Consider the following 18533-nt stretch of genomic DNA (forward strand, 5'->3'; position numbering starts at 1 on the left):
ATACATCTTGCACTGTCTTTACAAGTTTCTTAGGCACCCGAATCCATGTACACCGCTTCCCCAACTGTGCACTGGACATTTTAATGCAAACTTACACTTACACTGACTGTCGAGTCATCACAGCCAGTCACCATTGTTTGAATACCTGAGTACACTCAATTTTTCGAATGTGTGTCTGTCATCACGCAGTGAGGGCATAGTTTCCAGAGGCTTTGAGAACCCTGCTCTGAGAGGTCACTGGTTTATTGCTCTGATAAACCAAAATGACTCCTCCTCTTATTATTGGCTAGGTCTTTGAGGACATTGTCAAAGTGAAAAGTGCAGAAAAGACATGGACGAAGAAATACAGCAACTAATAATACTGGAAACATGCATGAACCATTCAACAAAACCTACTGAAACTAAAACATCTGACTTCAACAATACCCGCATCAGAGAAACACTACTAGCACTGGCAAACACATACGAGTAGATGACTCGAAGTCGACCTGGCGAGCTTTACTACCAACAATCTGAAGCATACTATCGTTAAGTTCCGTGCAGTCCTGGGACTCATATACCGACTCCACAGCACAAGCCTGACAGAATTGACAAGGCTTTTGGTGACATTTTTTGGCACTGGTTCTTCCCATATGTGGCTCCACAGATTTGAGGCTGCAAGCATTCCTTGCAACAATTCTTACAGTAGAGTTTTAAAGCCCTTATAATGACGCCTGCAGCCCAGAGACAGCAAAACAGACACTGAATTTGCTGGCAACAACTCGGAAGCAACTGCTTCAAGGTTAATCAACCTTTCCATGACTGGGACAACTTCCAACCCTAACAACATTTGGTCTCGTTCAGAAGAGAGCCTTCAGTCAAGCCGTCATTAATATGCACACCGTGAACCTTGCTCCTGTCAATGACGTCCTTTGGCAACCCTGATTCTGATTCTGGCTGATTCTAATTCTGGTACAGCAAAAGTTTCTCTCGTCTCTTTGCAGCAGGAAAAGTTTACATTGGCCTGTGACAAAACTCCAAACACCATAAGTTCGTGTTGTCCAGATTAAGTGCACTTGGCCAACAGCGTGTAAAAGAGTGCAGTGTCTCAAAATTCTAAACTTTACCAGGTGTTGATGATCCTAGCTGACGCCACCACAGTCACTCACAATCACATTGGACCAAATTCTTGTGTCGCTCCCTCAAGTGCTTAACGCCAGTTACCAATTCTGCTGGACAGAATAACGGCGTTCAGCCAAGCTTCTACCTAGAGCTATCTTGTGTCACCTTCATTTGCTTGAAGAAAATTTTGTTGAACACCACAATGTCAAGCCGCTTGGTTAGTTCTGGTTTGGTGCAGTCCCCTTTCATGCCACAGAAACTCTCTCACGCCAATGTGGTCATACCACATCTTGGCTCGGAACCATCAAGCTCAGAGAAAGGGGCAAAGAGATTAAAGATATGCAGTAGGCTACACGACAGCTACGCACACAGCACAGGCACTATAAAAAGCATGCAAATGGGTAGCTACACCTACCCTCTTACTTAAAGCAGTTTCCTCATCCGATAATGTTTTGGGCCCACATGAATAAGTGGCACCAAGACCTCATGACTTCCTGCCTCATCCTATTTTGGGTCATCATAAAAAAAATCTGTGCACCCTAAATACACTCAAGCTAACAAGCTTGTTGCTCAGTGCCTTCATGCATTCTTGCAGCCAGCCAGCAAGCACAGTGTGCACATATGTGCATGGGTGTATGCAGGAGTGCGTGAAACGAGCAGTCAGGACGAAAGCATGCCTCTAGAATGACATACGTCATCCTTAGAACCTTTCTTGTGCCTGGTCCAAGGTCGATTTGTGCTGATGCATGTAAACTAGTGGTATATATGGATGTCATGGTTCCTTCCTCAATAAAATGTGGCATAGTCCCGAAAAACTGGTATGTGTTAGCAGTGCAGTGCGATCTTCACAACCACTGTCTCATAAAAAATGAGTGAAACAAAAATAAGAGAGAACAACGGGTCACGCGTAATTACACAAATGGCCCATAGCATTTTGTCAATTTGTGCCTTATACTATAAGCAGCGCCCAGCTGCCACTGTACTTGGGACCCAATACGAAATACACACTTCTGAAGTGTGTATTTTTTTTTTTAACTACACACTTCTAAATGCATGGCCTAAATGCACGCAACGTATGCAGTATAAATGCAGAGTTAGGACCGTACTGCCAAGCATACATCAACCGATATAACTAAAACAAGGTGGTTTCCAAGTCCGCATGATCGGCAATCGAAAACTTTCAGTGTAAATATCAGACGTCCGGGACACACACACACATGATATGCCATATACGGCAGCATATGAATCAACCAGTTCTCCATAAACTTTCCGATCACACACAGTCACCATCAGCTATGTGGCAAAGCGTTAAGACAGGAGCTCAACTACGGGCCTGCATGCAAGAACCACTGACCGTGTCCGTGTCGCTGGCCTGGAAGACGTGACAGCGGGGAGGCTCGTCGGGCGCGTTCCGCTGCAGGTATGTGAAGCAAGCTCGGTCCGCGTTAGCCTGCGAGAACTTGGAGATGGACTGGAGCGGATGGTCAAACACGAGTCGGTCGTCGCTGTACGAGCGCGCCTTGAGCGACGAGTCGCGCACTTCGAGAAGCACATCTAGGGGTTGCCGCAGGCCCTCGCGCCGCAGGTCGGCCACGATCCAGGGCAGCATGGACCCCGTGTACCGGCGGTCCAGGCACATGGAGCCCAGGTACTTGACGCAGAAGTTGCGGGCCAGGGGCCCCAGGGTGGCAGGCCGCTCACTCTCTTCGGCGGCGGCCGTCGGGGCGCGTCCCTCCATGCCAGGGATGTTGAGCTTCTTGTAGAAGCGTTTGCGCAACACGGTTGAGTCCAGCATCAAGGAGACCGGCGTACCCGCCGCTAACCCTTCCAGACACACACACAGACGAGCATCGCGCACCGCCGAAAAGTCGCCGGTCACCGATGTGGCGCGGCGCGCGCACGGAGCCCCATCGGCGGAGACTTCCCACGGCGATGACGCCGGCCCCAGTCGGGTGCTGGCGGTGCTAAGTCAGCCTCAGGGGGCAGCACACAGCTGTTTCACGATCGAAAATAGAAGTGCGAAGGATCGGCAGCTCGCACTGATCAACCGCGTACGAAGACCATGAAAGAGAGCGCGACTGTTGTTCTTTTGTGGGTCTGCAAATCTGTGTCGCACTTTAATTGACGAGCTAAGGTGTGTCGACTGCTCAGTGTCAATCAACAACATCAACGCACGCGCAGCACTGCGCGGTGGCCCCGCACTCCCATAACCGACCTTTCCGTTCCTTCGAAATAAGTAAGGACGACGGTCGCACCAACTGCGCCTGCGCGAGCGAAGAGCGCGGGTTGACCGACCACGGACCAACGAGCATCGTGGAGTTTCTTTTCCCGCCTGTACTGTTCACACGTAGCAACCATGAGGTACCTAGGCTCCCGAGTTATTCCCTAGCTCGGCGCGGTTCCTCTGGCGCCTGCAGGCGAACGTTTTCGGGTTCCTTCGTGCATTCCGCACCTGCGCTAGGTGACAGGGAGACTTTCATCGGCAAGCTTCGGACGAACCTGGCAGCAGTTATTTTTGTTGTTTGTCTTTCTGTACTCTCGTTTACGGATGCCCTTCAGTGTGCTAGCTTGTATATACCGTGTGTTTTTACACCCGGCAAAAGCACGTGGAAATAAGCTATAACGCGCGCGAGCGACGAGTGTCCTGCAAGGGTTTTTGTTCCCCTTTTCATCTTCGAGTCCCGTTGTAGAGTACAAAACATCCGATCCCGTTGTCCTGCTTGTGCGGATTTCAGCAAGGAGTACATGCAATGCGGGTAGGGTGCGGGTGCATTGGTTCCCGTGAGGAAATTACTCCCAGTTGCGAAACTTCCTCACTTCGTTTATGCTCCGTCAGCTCCGTTTCAACTAGGTAAGTTTAAAAGTTAAAGTAGCGCCAACTGCTCCCTTCTTTCTCACCTCTCTCCTCAGTTCGGCGCGCCGCGATGGTAGCGCTAGTGGCGCCGCCGGCGGCGTGCCTGCTGTAGCAGACGACGACGGGCACGACAATCCGTGAGAAACTTTGTTCGAGCCTCGCGGGTCGGTTTTTCAAGCATGATTTTTCTTCTCCGGTCATTAAATAGCCTGAGAATGTCGTGTGGAAATTGCGCTAAGAAAAAAAAAACAAGAAAAGAGCCTTTTTTTTTAAAGAGTAAAGGGTTCGCGTATTGTGGATCCCTTTGCGTGTATGTAATAAAGGCAAAAGTCATTTTATTTGTTTGGGATGTGTAAGGTTCAGATAGTCTTGTTTTAGAATTCCCATTAGTGAATTTGAAGTCCGCAGGCGGCTTCCTGTACGTGCGCAAAAACTTCTGGGATTGCATCTTGCTGGAGCTTTTTAATACAAGAGTATAAAGAGTTCTGAAGGATTGTTGTTTCCAATTCAGTGAAACGGCTCTGATAAAACAAGAAAAACTAAAATATTTGGTACTGCGTTTATAAAAAAAAAATGCAGAGGTAGGGTAAGTATAAAAACCTTATTGAACCAAGTAAGGGAAGGCGTTAGGGGAGGTTTAGTGGCTTGGTTCCTAATCCGAGGCGGGAAGTGTCTCCTGCGACCCGGTCGCAATAACGCAAGCGTTATTTTCACCCGTGACGTCGCGTCCGGTTTAAAAAATGACGCCACGTCCGGCCATTTTTTTGTTGTTTTTGTCATGTTTGAGCCGAGCTACAGCCGAGCAGCCGAGCCGAGCATTGCTTGCAGTAGGAGAATGGACGGACGGTGGGAGCTACGCGCGCTCGTGTTGCCCGTGAGCAATTTCTCTGTTCTTCCTGTCTTTTGGTATGTATGTACTGTATGTATTGAGTGATTGCCCGTTATATGGCATTCGGCATTTCATTTTGAACTTCCTTGCGCCCGAATATTTTGTGTTTGCAGATCACCCAGGACTAGCACTGAGCCCGCTTGCCCGGCAGTGGACACAAAGGCCCTAAAGGTGAGACTCGTCTGTTTTATCCTGAGTTCTGCTCAAAAGCTCAGTGCAGTTCGACAGAAGAGAATATGCTCTGAGTATGTTGTACCTTTTGTCAGCCCGGCCAAACGTAACTTTTGGTCATGTAAAACAGGCATGGTTAGCCTGCGCCCGAAAAAAAGGCGGGAAACTTTTAACAGTCCAGTTGAACTAACCGTTTATGCGGTGAGTTTTGTGCGCGGTCCGATTTTTTGTGCCCCCGCTAATAGAAAAGTGTATAGATTACTGATTTAATGGTTCATTTTACAGTTGTGTTGCTGTTTATCCATACGAGCCGCTTTCCGAAACAGGGGCACTAATTGCGGCGAGATAGGCGATTACGCTTTGGTGTCTGCAGCGCGTAAACATGTTCTTTTAAATTTATTTCCATTTCAGAAAACGGCACTTCAAAAACCGAAATGCAGTTTACTTTTATGCACGGACCTTCCCGATTCCTGCATCGAGTCCGGCGTTCTCTTGCTGGCGCAGAGGCTGAACAAAATGGGACGATAGAATGCGGAAGCAGCAAAGGCTTTAAGGCGCCACTAGGTGAGCTCTCCACCTCCTGTGAATTTTAAAACTAGTGCTGTGCCACCTGCACTGAGCTTCAGTATTACACGGGGAAGGTGATTGGACCCACGTAGCTAACTAGCATGGAGCGCATGAGGCTACTGGAAAAGCAAGCTTTCTTTTATTAAGAGCTTATTACAGGTGATACTGCAAAGAGTCCTTAAGAAGGGGAACATTGTGGACAAAGTGCTTGATGTCCTTGCTTGATGTGGACAAAGTGCTTGATATTTTGGAAGCTTGTGAGTTGCATAAAGCTCACAAGGCACTGTTGCAGTGTGTGACAGGTCATTGTGGTAATGATGATTATGTGGCCATTTGCTTTGCACGAGTGAGTGGCAGTTTTTCGCCCTGGCTGTCAAGTAGAAAGAAAAAACAAAAAGAAAATGTGGGAACATTAACTCTTAATGTGGCTTTCACCTGCAGACACCAGGTGAACAAAGCCTGCCCGTATAGTGAACAAAGCAACTCTGCTGTTACGGATCTAGCAAATTATAATTTTGAAAGTGGGCCTCCTGCTGTGAAACCGGGAACGTTTGTGCCCCTAGAGACAAGCAGAGGCGAGAAGCCATAGGCGAATGTAGGTAGGACAGGTAGCTGAACGAGGGAGTAGTTCCCATATTTGAAGAACACATGGAAAGACAAGGACGAGGCGTTGTTTGTGTTGTTCCTTCTATGTTTGTCTCTTTTTTCCCCCCCCACAAGTTAAAAGTCGATATTTGTTGTAGTTTCACTTTTTGAGGCAGCCAAAAGATAGAGCACAGGGATGACTCACACAGCATTAGTGTTTTCGTTTCGTTCCTACTGTTTTGTGTACTTGCACCTCTTGACCTCAAATGCGGCATTGTCATGATCTTACGTGGTGCTATGCTGCACACCTATGGGTGTGTGGCATTCAGGTTCAAGCACCAACATAGGGCTTCCAGTGCAGCAGGAATTATGAGAGGAAAAAAAGCCTCAAGGATGGGGATGGGCAGTTTAGCTCTTCAGTTTGCTTTTTGTGAAAAATTCTGTGGCAGGAGGTTACATGTCAGCCCACCCCTTATGTAATGCTGCCTTTGGGCCGTTGAGGTACAGATAAACTGATAAATAAACAACAAAAAGTAGTTTCTGTTCAGACAGTATAATTCGCAGCTTTGGTGGAGGATTTTCTGTGGCCCCTTCAGGGAGTGTTTACCCAGAAATTGTAGTTATTCCTTAATGCCTCTTGGTCCGAAGAACCAAACAGTAATCAATTGCCCTCATGCCTCTTGATGAGGGAATCTGAGAGGTTGAAATGATAATTTACCATAGCTCTGAACAGTAATGGCTGGGTGTATCGCCGGAGAGAACCGAGTTCATCTACTGGACTGAGTGGTAAGAATTTCGGGTTGGTTAAAGCACAGATGGCTTAACATCATATCGCCAGATCTTGCACTGTTGGCGTGTGTGATTGTTGCGGTATATGTGGCTGGTGAGCTGTCAACTTGGGTGTGACAAAAGTTGTAAGCTCAGCCAGACATGCCTGTGCTGTTTGAGCTCTGGGCAAGAGCTTTGAGCGAGGCCACTGCATTGTGTCCCTGTTGTACATTTGGCTTTTGTGGTGCTCCAACTTCCTCCTTCCCCCACCTTTGCTCTGAATGTCGCCATGGGAGTGAGAGAAATTGGTGTGATGTAATTAGAGCAGTGGCATGGCCATAAGATCCATCCGCACAGTACCACTTATAGGTTGTTTGCTGGTTTGGCACCGCGGTCAGGATTGGGGTGAGTTGTGAGTGGGCCACTGTGGAAAATGACATTAGACCAGCAGCAAACATGGCGCCAATGGTGGAGAGCAAACTTTGATCTCTGTGTTGCCATTGTTGTCAAAGTTATCTGTGAGGCCATCGAGGGCAGCACCTGTTCTGAATGCATCGCATAGCAGTAGATCAGAACTTGACTTTTACACTTGGGTCATGGGCCTCACTGCAGGAGGTGTATCAGTCAGTTCAGATTTCACATTGAAACGCATCAAATTCAGCAACCTTACTAGTCATAAGTACAGTGAAACCTCATTAAGGTGTACCTCGTAGCACTGCAGAAAAACTATGTGCAAAGCGGCAATATGCCCAAACTGAAAGCGGCCTGAATATATCCACTTACCTGATAAAAAATGATTCCTGATCAATTTTTTAAAATGTGCACACGAAACCTTTTAACTGCATAGCTACCGTTCAGCCTCGAATGTGGCTTGAGCAGGGTATGTAATCCTAAGGCAAAATAACCGCTGGTCCTTAAGGGTCCTTAAAGAAGGCAAGCATAGCAGGGGGCGGCAGAAAGGTACATGGGCGGATAAGATTAAGCAGTTTGCCGGGATACGGCCACAGCTGGCAAAGGACAGGGTTAATTGGAGAGACATGGGAGAGGCCTTTGCCCTGCAGTGGGTGTAGTCAGGCTGATGATGATGATGGCACTGCCATCCTGCTGCAGAACATCTGCAAAGAGCCCTTCACAGGCAGCGTGGCTGTCAATACTGAGAGCTTCGCCCTGATGTGACACACTGCAGCTTATTTAATTTGGGAAGCACGCTATCCATGACAGCGTTGGTAATATGAGAACGCAATGAGAAGGGGCCGGACCACAGCTGCACAGTGGCGCAGATCAGCCGGCAACGCAGCAATGATAGGTGCGGCGCATGGAGGAAAACTGAAATCTGCTGCAGAAAGGCCAAGTCATGTGACAGCGATAAGCAGTAGCTATAGCAGTGGCACGTCTGCATGGCTAGGGTCGTGGCTGCTCGTACACCTGCACCTGCAAACAGGTTAGTGACGAGCCTCGGGTGTGGTGGGGACAGGCTGGCACCCCCCTTTCCTTACAATGGGAGGGAAGAGTTCTCTTTCCAGATGCGTCAAGCAGCTGCAAGTAGGCTAGGCATGTCAGCAACATGTCTTATTATGTCAGTGTGGCGTATGCATTAAAGCACTCATGAACTTTCCTTTTAAATAATATGCAGTTTAAAAAAACTGTGCAGCCAGTAGTTTTTTAAACTTTGGCATATACGTATCTTTACCTTCTCTCAGTATTGGTCACTGGCTACAAAACTGGAAAACTGCTCCTATGGAATTTTGGCTTGCGACAAAGACTGCTCCAAAATGCTCGTGGCCATTCCCTCCTCTGCACATGCTGTGTGGTGTGTAATATTCATTTTTCCCATGGGCATTGTCACATATGGCAAGCTGGGTGGTGTGTATCGTTTGCATAAGGACTTAAGGGCACTGAGAAATTCCCTAGGCAGCCGCTTGGCCACCCACTGATTTCAAGGTGATTGCACTCTGCTTTTCAATTAATGCTAAATCCTGACGTGATGGTGTCTGCAAATTTTTTGCCACCTTCCCCCCCTCCCCCCCTTTTTTTGTCTCCTTTTATTATTTTTTTCTTGGATGTTGCAAGTGCTGTTTTATGCAAGAAGCTTGAATTAGGAGCTTCGAAAAATTTGATTGCTGGTCTGCACGTGATTGTCTCCATGTCCAGGTTTTGCGCCATTTCCTAATCCCTGGCATTTATTGGCACTTTCACTTCATTAAAAGTTTTGTGTGTGTGTGTGTGCTGGCACAAATTTTGGAAAGCTCTTTTTCTAGCGCTTGCAAGTTCTTTCTATATTTTCGTTTTTCATGGGGCTGGAGCTTCATGGCACATCCAGTCCATCAACTATTCCTTGGCGTTTTCAGATACATTGTCCCATTGCACTTGTGTAGTGTGGAGGAGCCGCCGCTGCTCTTAGGATGCTTTGTCTCCTTGCTTTCTTTCATAGCCTTCTCCGCAGTGCTCAGGTGCATTTGGGCAAAGTATCGAAAAATGATGACTAGCTTGGCTGGCATTTCCTCTTAGTCAATGAATGCACCATGCCGTCAGAATTTGACGAAATTATGGACATGTACACCGGGGAATCGTTTCAGAAAGTTATCCAGGATTTATATTGTGAAGAAATATAGTGTAACTTGCATAATTTTTGGGTTTGTTATGCGGCAGATTACACGAACCAAGAACAGAATAGCAAGGTTCTACTATATTTCTCTGAAGGGCTGTGATGGCTTTACAGGGTGTGTAGCAACCTTGAACCATCAGGGGAATTTTCTTTACCTGTAAAAATGAGTGAATTGGGAGGAATACGATCAAGAAAGTGGCCAAGTTGGAAAAAAGGACTGACTGAAATTAACGTAGTGGTCTGCCGCAAGTTTCAACGGTACTGTGAGTGCCCAGCACACGGTCTGTTCACATTGGCGTGGCATATTTTTGCTTCTAACATGTATGAGGCATGGCAGCCTGTCTGTTTTGGGTGCCTTTTTCTTGTCGTCCATGATGTGAGCATTGTATATACTGTTTCATTCTGTACAGGTTCCCGGACTCGACAGTTAATTTGGGCTGGTGCATATGGATAGACATAGCTGCATTCGAAAGTATTTTTTGTGGAATAAGCCGTAGTCGTAGCAATGTGCAGAGTTCATGCACTTTCAGTGTACTCATGCAAGGAGCCACGCCACCCTAGCGTGGCATCAAAATCAATCTGAAAATCTTGCTCTCAGGCCTCAGCAATCTTGTGGGCCATTGCAGAAACAAGCAAATAGAGGCTAGTTTCTCTGCAGTTCGAGCTGTGATAAGGTCATAGGAAGCTGATATTTTTTATGGAAATCTCTTGGTGCTTGTCCCATGGCATTGCTGCTGTCGAAAGGGATGCCAGTGTGAGCACAGGGTGCCTTCATTGGAAAGGCAGGAAACGGCAGTACTTTTCACTGATTTAAAAACCAATCTTTGAAAGCCTGAAATAATCTCTGGCAGTACAATGAGAAGTTTATGAATCCCCTGAAAGCATGCGGAGTGTTTCGTTTAGATAATTTTCCAGCATTTTCTCAAAGTGGTGCTCTTTGTTTCTTCTGTAAAAGCACATATGGCCACCACTCTTATGAACCATTAAAAGAGAGCAGAAACTTGTGAGCATAATTTTAAGAAATTTCCAAATCTAAGAGCCCAGATCACTGAGGCACTTTTCGTCTGGTGAGAAGGAAAACAGCTGCCAAAATTGCTGCAGAGATTCCGAATTGAAATGTGCCAGCATCTGTGGGCCCGTTATGGCTAGGGATTCCAGTGTGGTGAAACCCATACACAAAAGTTAAGCGGGCCATGTCCCGTCCAGAATGGTGCATCTGGGACAGCATTTCACGGTGGGAGCTGTCTCTAGGTGTCACGAGGCAGCATGGAAGACGTAGTCTTGTCAAAGCTCTCAATCGCGTTGTGGCTTGAGCTGCTGTTCATTGATTTTTCGTGGAATCTTTTGTTTCTCAGCAGTGTGCCACATCACGTCATGCGCCTTTTCAGTGTGAACTGTGACAAGAGCATCTCCACTTGCCACCTTACAAATTCAAGCTGTCAGGTTTTTCCCTGCACACAGTTATGCTTTGGGCAAATTTTACCCTTCTACATGATTTCCTCTCATTCACTGAGATGCTTAGTAAGCATTAGGATGTGATAAATTATGAGAAGTAAAATATTGGTGTAGAATATTCCGTTTCATTGCTGCATTTTGAGGAAACATGTTTTTATTGTAATTGTAACTATCTGTATTGATATCTGAACTACTCTAGAATATTCAGTTGCATTTGCTGTGAATTTTATTGCTGTTATCTGCTTCAAAATGAAAAAATTGATGTTGCCACGCACTTGGTAGAGAACATCAAATGCTGGGAAGAATGAAGAAAAGGGTAGCCACCTATAATAAAGAGATGGACTTCGTAAAAGGAGCTTTCTCAAACAGGGGAAGCAAATCTCTTTTCAATGCAGCTTTTGCAGCTTCATTAATTTTTTTCTGTGAATTGATCATGTATACTGTCCATTATTATCGCCACTATGTTTCTCGCTTCGGCCGTCGGGAATTCAAAATGAGTAGCTTGCTGGACGCCCAGTTTTCATTTTCTTTGTTGAATGCTTCAGCTCGCCTAGATAGCATATTTAACTCAGGAATGCATTTAACGGCTACATTTTAGTCTTTTTGTCCGCAGATTTTTGTTATTCTGTGCACACCGCAAGGAAACTCGACTATGTAAACCATGCGGAAAGATATTTGTTTGAGTGGGATTAGATTCTTATTTTATGTGCAATGTGGATAGCAGCAATGCACTGCACTGGGTGCATTTCATCCAATGCAAGCAGATGCTGCTTTCAGTGGGCATCTAGATCACGAGGGCTTATCCAAGCTGCAACGGGAACAGGAGCATTGCTGAGAACTAGGTCTAATTTCATACATAGCAAAGCGCAAGGAAAGCAAATATTTATTTTAAAAATGCATTGTACAAAACAAATTTTATCTGCTTGTGAATGCGCAATATACTCGCAAGATCACCAAAAAGACTCCCAGAAATTGTTGCACCCTTTTATCCTTTTGGAATGGGCAGAGTGTTCCAAAGCGGCCGCCGCGGTGGCTCAGTGGCTATGGTGCTCGGCTGCTGACCCAAAAGACGCGGGTTCGATCCCGGCCGCGGCAGCTGAATTTCTTTAGAGGAGAAATTCGAGGCCCGTGTACTGTGCGATGTCAGTGCACGTTAAAGAACCCCAGGTGGTCGAAATTTCCGGAGCCCTCCTCTACGGCGTCTCTCATAGCCTTAGTCGCTTTGGGACGTTAAACCGCATAAACCAAACCAAACCAGAGTGTTCCAAAGCTAAATACAATGCTGAAATCACGTATTCGGACTGAGATCGTCCCAAGTGAGCTGCTTGGTTTCAGAACTCGACATTGCCCCTCACCCGCTTGGCTTTGCTAAGCATGTCATAGGACCGGCCGGCAATTCGAAAAGCCCTGCTATGCACAGCATGTGTACGAGAGCAGACGACGCAGCAGTCCCTTTGTCTACTTTTGGAGCCCGCGTGACCAGGGTTGATGCTCTTCCTTAGGAGTGACGTCATAACACACCCCGGCGCTCAGAAAGCGAAACCGCTCAGTATAAGTAGCACGGTAATAAATTATTTATAGTGCATATATGAATCGTGCAGCATGTGTCATGTATATGTGCCCTGGGGCCAACCAAAAAACAGACACCAACCAAAAATTTGTTGTCCCCCATTTTAAGATTTTGGGTTTAGTATATGGAGCTTTTGACCTCCTGTGTGCCAGTGTCGGAAGCTGCAAAAGGAAATGCGGCGTGTTGTGGGTTGGCCAAGCTTAACTGCCAAGACTTGAAACCTGATAATTTCATTCTCTTAATTAGTACTGGTCTGACCCAGTGAAAACCTTCCGTTGTTTGTCTTGACTATTTTCATTCTCTCTTGAGCTCTGTGCACACTTCTTTTTGAGTGTGGTTCTTCCAGCACATATTCAACAATGTTGCTTTTATCCTTTTTTTTTTTTTTTCTTAGGTCTTTCAAATGTCCATGCACAAGGCCACTACAGGAGTGCGTAGGCTGCTGCGATAGTCTGTTGGGCGATGTTTAACAGTACCTTTTCCTGGGCTAGTTGGTGTGACATTGTGTTCACGAAAGTAAAAACAGCGCTAAATTCTACACAAACCACACAGACTGCAGCGCCCGTCTTGTCAGTCTCTCTGTGTGGTTTGTGTAGAATTTAGCACTGTTTTTACTTTCCTGAACACAATTGGGAGATGTTCTTATCTTTTTCTCTCTTGCATGCATTCCATTTTTTTGTGTGTGCATTTGTTTGTGGGTTTCTCCTGGTGGTTTATTAGTTGCATTTTACTTTTCTGAGCTTGCCCACTTTTGTTTTCTCTTTTCATGGCATCCAACCCTGCATATGGCTGACACTAGGGGAGGGACTGCAGCAACCGACCTTGCATGACGCAGCATTCTCTGGTCCAAGGCACCTATTCATCGTTCCAGGCTACTGGCTCAAGAACATGCTCACAAGTCTGCACCTTGGCCTACAAGCAGAATGACAATATACCCATTGCTGCCAGAACTGCTGTGCCAAATAAAGTATTCCTACCAACGTGCCTTGTCGGTGATTAATGAAGCATATGAATAGATTACTAACAACTTGGTTAGCCCTATAGAAAAATCATGTTACAAAACAGTCGGTTGAGACCGTACCCAGCCTCCACATTGTTTCCTCTGCAGAGCCGCATATTGCCTTTCTGTTTATGCCCCTGCAGCAGAAAATGTTGCACAAAGTTTATGAGGAAAAGAAATTTCACTGACAAGCTGCTCCGAGACTACTGCTAGAAGGGTACTGAAGCCCCGTGAAAATGTAGATCAGGTAATGAATGTTCGTGGGTGCTGCACGTGTACTTTCGATGCATAGGAGGGGCCAGTTTCAACTTTCTTTTACAGGTAGGTAGCATCTTTTCTGATTGCACCATCCCTTGATGTGGGATGCTTCTGCCTATACCACCACCTCATTCAGCACTGACAGTGCTAGGAAAGCTCTTGCTGAATATTGTCATCTGGGTGCTTTTAACTGAATGGTCTTTGTAGGTATTTCAAAAAGGCTAGGCAACCATCCTAGCACTACTGGGGTTCCAACCCACTGCAAACTAGGCAGATTCTGTAGCGCTTGGCTCTCGCTGGCAGTTAGTGAAATTGGTATCTCCCTAAACTGCACTCTGAAAGAGCATAAAGAAAACTCTTCCACGGTAATTCATGCCATGCAACATGACATGGAAAACATCACGTGGCTAGTTCATCCATTGTTTTCAGGTTCAAGACATCTGCCAATTTCTATACGGTAGCTTCAGTCTGTTGCAAACTACATTTCTCTTGAAGGCAATTTTTGAGCAGGAATTGGGTTTCACCCAGTTTTCATGGTGATGCTTTGGGTGCACAAACTGGGTAATGTTGGTCTTTACCTGTTAACAAAGGGCCCTAAAAGTTTAAAATGATATTTGGTAAATTCGATTTACAGTCTTCTCTTACCGTTTCTGACCTATCTTTCCTCAAACAGAACAGTGGCTGATTGAATTCGCATCACTTGTTAATGTCAGATTTAATTTTTTTCTTGCTCTAACCCTTCTTAGCTGCTAAGGGCCATTATTGCCCGAGAGGTATGTAGGGTGTGTACTGTACACACACGGAAATCGCTTCATTCAAATCTGCGGTATTTACGAAAAGGTACTTCGGTCCCGTCAAAATCTCGTATTTCAGTGCGACAAAACTGCCGGCAGTACACGCTTATTCAACGGCCGTCCAGTTTAGCTGTCCTGGCCGATGATGAAGCATGGCAGTGCAGCGTGCTGCACGCGGCCATCGTGTTTTCGACAGCCCCCGGACCGATAGTCTATGAAAGGCCATTACATGCACTATGCGCGCGTTGCTTGGTGTGGGTTGTGGTCTTTGCGGCTGCTTCACTGCAGTTATTTTTTTTTTTCCCTGCGCTCCTGTCACGACGTGGGACCAGTTTATTTTAGAACGTGCGAGGCCGATCGAGTGGCATCTATGAGGCGACGCTAATGCTGCCAGTGCTGATGAGCGGTCGCGTAAGAATGACAAGACCGGTGAATGAATTAAACTCTCTGGTCGGGCTTTCTTTATTCCGAACTCTGTGTGGAGAACTATTTTCGGTCCCCTTACCCTTAATTTCAAATCGGCATGATTTGAACAAATTTTCAGACCCTTAACAGTTTATGCCCGACCATTGGCGATTGGCGCTGCAACGATATATATCATTTTCATGGCGCGCACACAATTTGGCTCTAAACGTGATGGTCCTTGCCTTCATCTTCAAAAGTCTTGGCGCAAATCTCAAAAGTTTACTCGCAACAAACATAAATATAAGACTGCTCAAAGAGAACAGCACGCGGCTACAAAACCACCGTGCCGCACACACGTGTCCACTCCTGGCACCCTCAGTTCGAATAGAATTTGACCAAAAGTTTGAGCTAAGAAAGCGAGCACGAAACAACGAGAGTTCACCGTGTGCGTGTGTTTGAGGAAAGGTCGAGCACAATAGGTTTTGCCACTAAAAGCACTGATCGTGGTGCTTGCGTGCGGTACAGGGAAACGGTGATATCGATACGAGATGGAAGTACGCATGATATGTTGTTCCGCAGCTGGCGCTCCTATAGTCCTCACAATGAAAAGTGGAAGGATTGATTTTTTTTTTCTGCAAAACAAACCTCGAGTAGAACCCCGCTGTTACGTTCGCGGTTGCTGAATTTTAGCAGTGCTACGTTTTCATGAGCCAGTCCAGCTGCCATAGATCGAAACCCATGTATACGTAATTGAAACTCGATCGCCTGTATCCGTTACATAATGCAATTGTTGCATCATTTCCGCATCGCATGCCGCGGAAGTCGCCTCGCGGTGATAGTTTACACCGTTCCGGCATTTGTTCAATGCGTGTGCAATGTCAGTGCCGGGTAGAAAAAGCGAAACTATACACTCTATCGGCGCTTGTCCGCCGCTGTGTTAGGCGACTTCTGGCGGGAAGCCCCCACGCCAAAGTGAGCGCGCTTACTGAATAGGTGATTTTTGGTGCGGCTGTTGGCACAGTTACATCGCCGCTGTGATGCCAGCGCGAACGACCCTAACGCGCGAAAACGAAACTATGCCGCGGCAGACGGCACACGAGATGCAGTTGCGCGCGTTGGCTCCGACGGTTTTGTTTCTACCATCCGCTTTATTCTTGTCACCTGCACCTTAAGATACACAATTTCGAGATTTCAATAGGCGATGATCCTATGGGATTAATGTGGCCACCGCGATAACAGCGAAGAGGAGCGCGCGTACCGCACCTTCGCACGCTCCAGGCATGCTCCCTCTTAGCTGCTAAAACCCTTCCACAGACAGCTGCTCAGAAGCGGAATCAAAATTTGAGCTATATATATAGTTGGCATAGCATCATGGAAAAAATGGCACACTCATCACTTGTGTTGTTTGGTCTTCTTTGCTCATGCAGAACGATCCTGAGAACCACACAGCCTTGCTAATTACAGAAAAGGATATGGCGCACAATTCATAATAATAAAAAAAACTGCAGGCAACAGTGCACAATTTTTTTTCACTCAAAACATTCATCTGCTATGTTTCCTGGCTGTTACTTTTTTTTTTTGCGGTCCTATGAAAAACTCTGCAGCAATGTGTTTTGTTGCATTTGACGCTCTGGTGCATTTAAAAACTATATGTGGACACTTGAGTGCACTCTCAACTCTCACTTTAGGTCGTACACACATGTGTGTAGCCCAAAAAAATTTAACTTCATATTGTCTCTCCCAGATGCACACAAATCACGTACATCACCACCTGGACAACATGACCACAGATGTCATGCATATTCAAGAATGCTGATTCCATGGCTGCAGTTGAGGTTTTCGGCCAGAAGCATGGGTAGCGGGGCGAGCTGGCACAGGTTGATCGCTTGCAACAGAGAAGTAATCACTAGCGAAATGCGTCGTAGTATGTGCACCGACATTTGCAGCTGAACTGGTTTTTACTGAAATGTGAAATTTTTAGTAGTCACTGAAGAAGAAAATAAGTAAAGTGTGTATTGCAGAAACAAAAAAAAAATAAAAAAATTAATTCAGCTGGCGAATGTGAGAGATTTCAGTTGCAAAGTATATATGCCAATCCTAATTTATCTTCCAGAAAGTACTCTACAAGCTATAATTAGTCCAAAAGTGATGGCCTACAGAGTGTTTCACTGAATGTGGCAATTTTTTAAATAGATTAAATACAGCTACGATATTTATTTAACCCGCAAGCTTGTAAATTAATATATAATATTTAACTTTTTACCAGTTACAGTAATGCCTCTTATTATAGCTTACCATAATATCCGCATCAGTTTTTAGATTCCTCAAATTGTGATTCTCTCGGCTGCAGTGCACTGAGTTTGGGGTGCCCAAATGGGCGAAACTGCACGGGCCAGGAGCGCTCGCAGCCACGCCTACGAGTGCATACCCAGCTCTTTCCTCGAGCAGTTCCCACTGCGGTCACTAAAGTATATACACACTTCATTTCCTACTACTGTTTTTCAAGCTCAGAAAAGCAGATCCCTTTAAGAGCTGTTAATTCCTCATAAAAGAACTAATCCCAGCTGGGACACACCGTGCAGAGAAAGATTACAGCAGAAGCCTTAACACAGCTGCAATACCTGCAGGTTTTTGACTGGTATCAACTGAAAATGTAGACAGTTTAGTCTGGCAAATCCCAACTGACCCCTGCTGAGATCACACACAACCCTGTGGTTTCCATAGCTGGTGACCAGTCGAAATCTGCCATTCTTGTGAAGTTGACCTGCTATTGACTAGGACAAACATTTGGCTTTTATTATGTCATTAACTAGAACAATTTGCAATGATATTTCAGGCACACTTCAGTTTTGATTACACAGTTTCACTTGGTTCCAGCTCGAACAGTGAAGCTGCTTTGCAAGAGAAGGTGTGGCATCATATATTAGCAAACAGCTATGATTCTTAATTTGAAACTGTGGCCACAGATTTATGGTTGAGACTGAGTAATATTAGTTCATATCAGCTGCAGCTGTGTCAAATTCTCAGTTTAGGATGTTTCCCTTGCACGTATGTAAATCCAGATGACAATTGCCCAGTGAAAGCAAATTATATTTCACCTGAACTATAGCTTATCAGCTACTGCCTTCATGACTGTAGAAAAAAAGGCTTAAAGCTCCTTCAAGTAAGTGCAATATTTGTACAAGACCCACTTAAATTTCATTGAAAGGTATGACGGCATTTTCATCAAGCAGAGAGATACAGTAGGGATTAGAACTGCAATGTGGGACATGGGTCATATGGTTACTTGGTCATCACAAAGCTGAACTTTTCTTATTAAATAGAAGTAGAAATAATTTGCTTATTGTTAAGATGTCAGGTTGAAAGCTCTTGACTTTAGTTGTTATCAAAGCTGCTGAGGCAAGAAAATTGTGTAAAGCACCCATTAAGGGTGAAGCATGGAAGAAAATATCATCAGATGAGCCTGTGCTCACTGAAGAAATGATGCAGACAGTAAGAGCCAATAAGAGCC

The 18533-nt window shown here is 45.7% G+C and overlaps 2 protein-coding genes and 1 long non-coding RNA gene across 7 annotated transcripts in view; 2 read left to right on the forward strand and 1 right to left on the reverse strand.

Moving 5' to 3' along the window:
* LOC149371552 (TBC1 domain family member 1-like) overlaps positions 1 to 3415 on the reverse strand; it is a 56420-nt gene extending 53005 nt beyond the window's left edge. For all 3 annotated transcript variants that reach the window (XM_089565823.1, XM_089565824.1, XM_089565822.1), the window contains exon 1: positions 2456 to 3415. In XM_089565823.1, coding sequence (XP_089421949.1) covers positions 2456 to 2896 — 441 coding nt within the window. In that variant the 5' untranslated portion in view covers positions 2897 to 3415. The remainder of the gene's footprint in view (positions 1 to 2455) is intronic.
* Positions 1 to 18533, forward strand: part of LOC149371550 (short-chain dehydrogenase/reductase family 9C member 7-like) — a 393612-nt gene that overhangs the window by 234997 nt on the left and 140082 nt on the right. The gene's annotated exons all lie outside the window — the stretch shown is intronic.
* On the forward strand, positions 4627 to 13545 carry LOC149371553 (uncharacterized). 3 transcript variants are annotated; one of them, XR_016286896.1, is made up of 5 exons: positions 4627 to 4861; positions 4958 to 5015; positions 5427 to 5579; positions 8636 to 8745; positions 9655 to 13545. It is a non-coding gene; the product is annotated as an uncharacterized LOC149371553 (long non-coding RNA). The 3 variants fall into 3 exon arrangements; XR_016286897.1 differs by having other exon boundaries at positions 12960 to 13545; XR_016286895.1 differs by lacking the exon at positions 8636 to 8745 and having other exon boundaries at positions 13365 to 13545.

Source organism: Amblyomma mixtum, chromosome 1 (genome assembly GCF_055824585.1).
Source record: "Amblyomma mixtum isolate Tamu chromosome 1, ASM5582458v1, whole genome shotgun sequence".
Classification (NCBI taxonomy): domain Eukaryota; kingdom Metazoa; phylum Arthropoda; class Arachnida; order Ixodida; family Ixodidae; genus Amblyomma; species Amblyomma mixtum.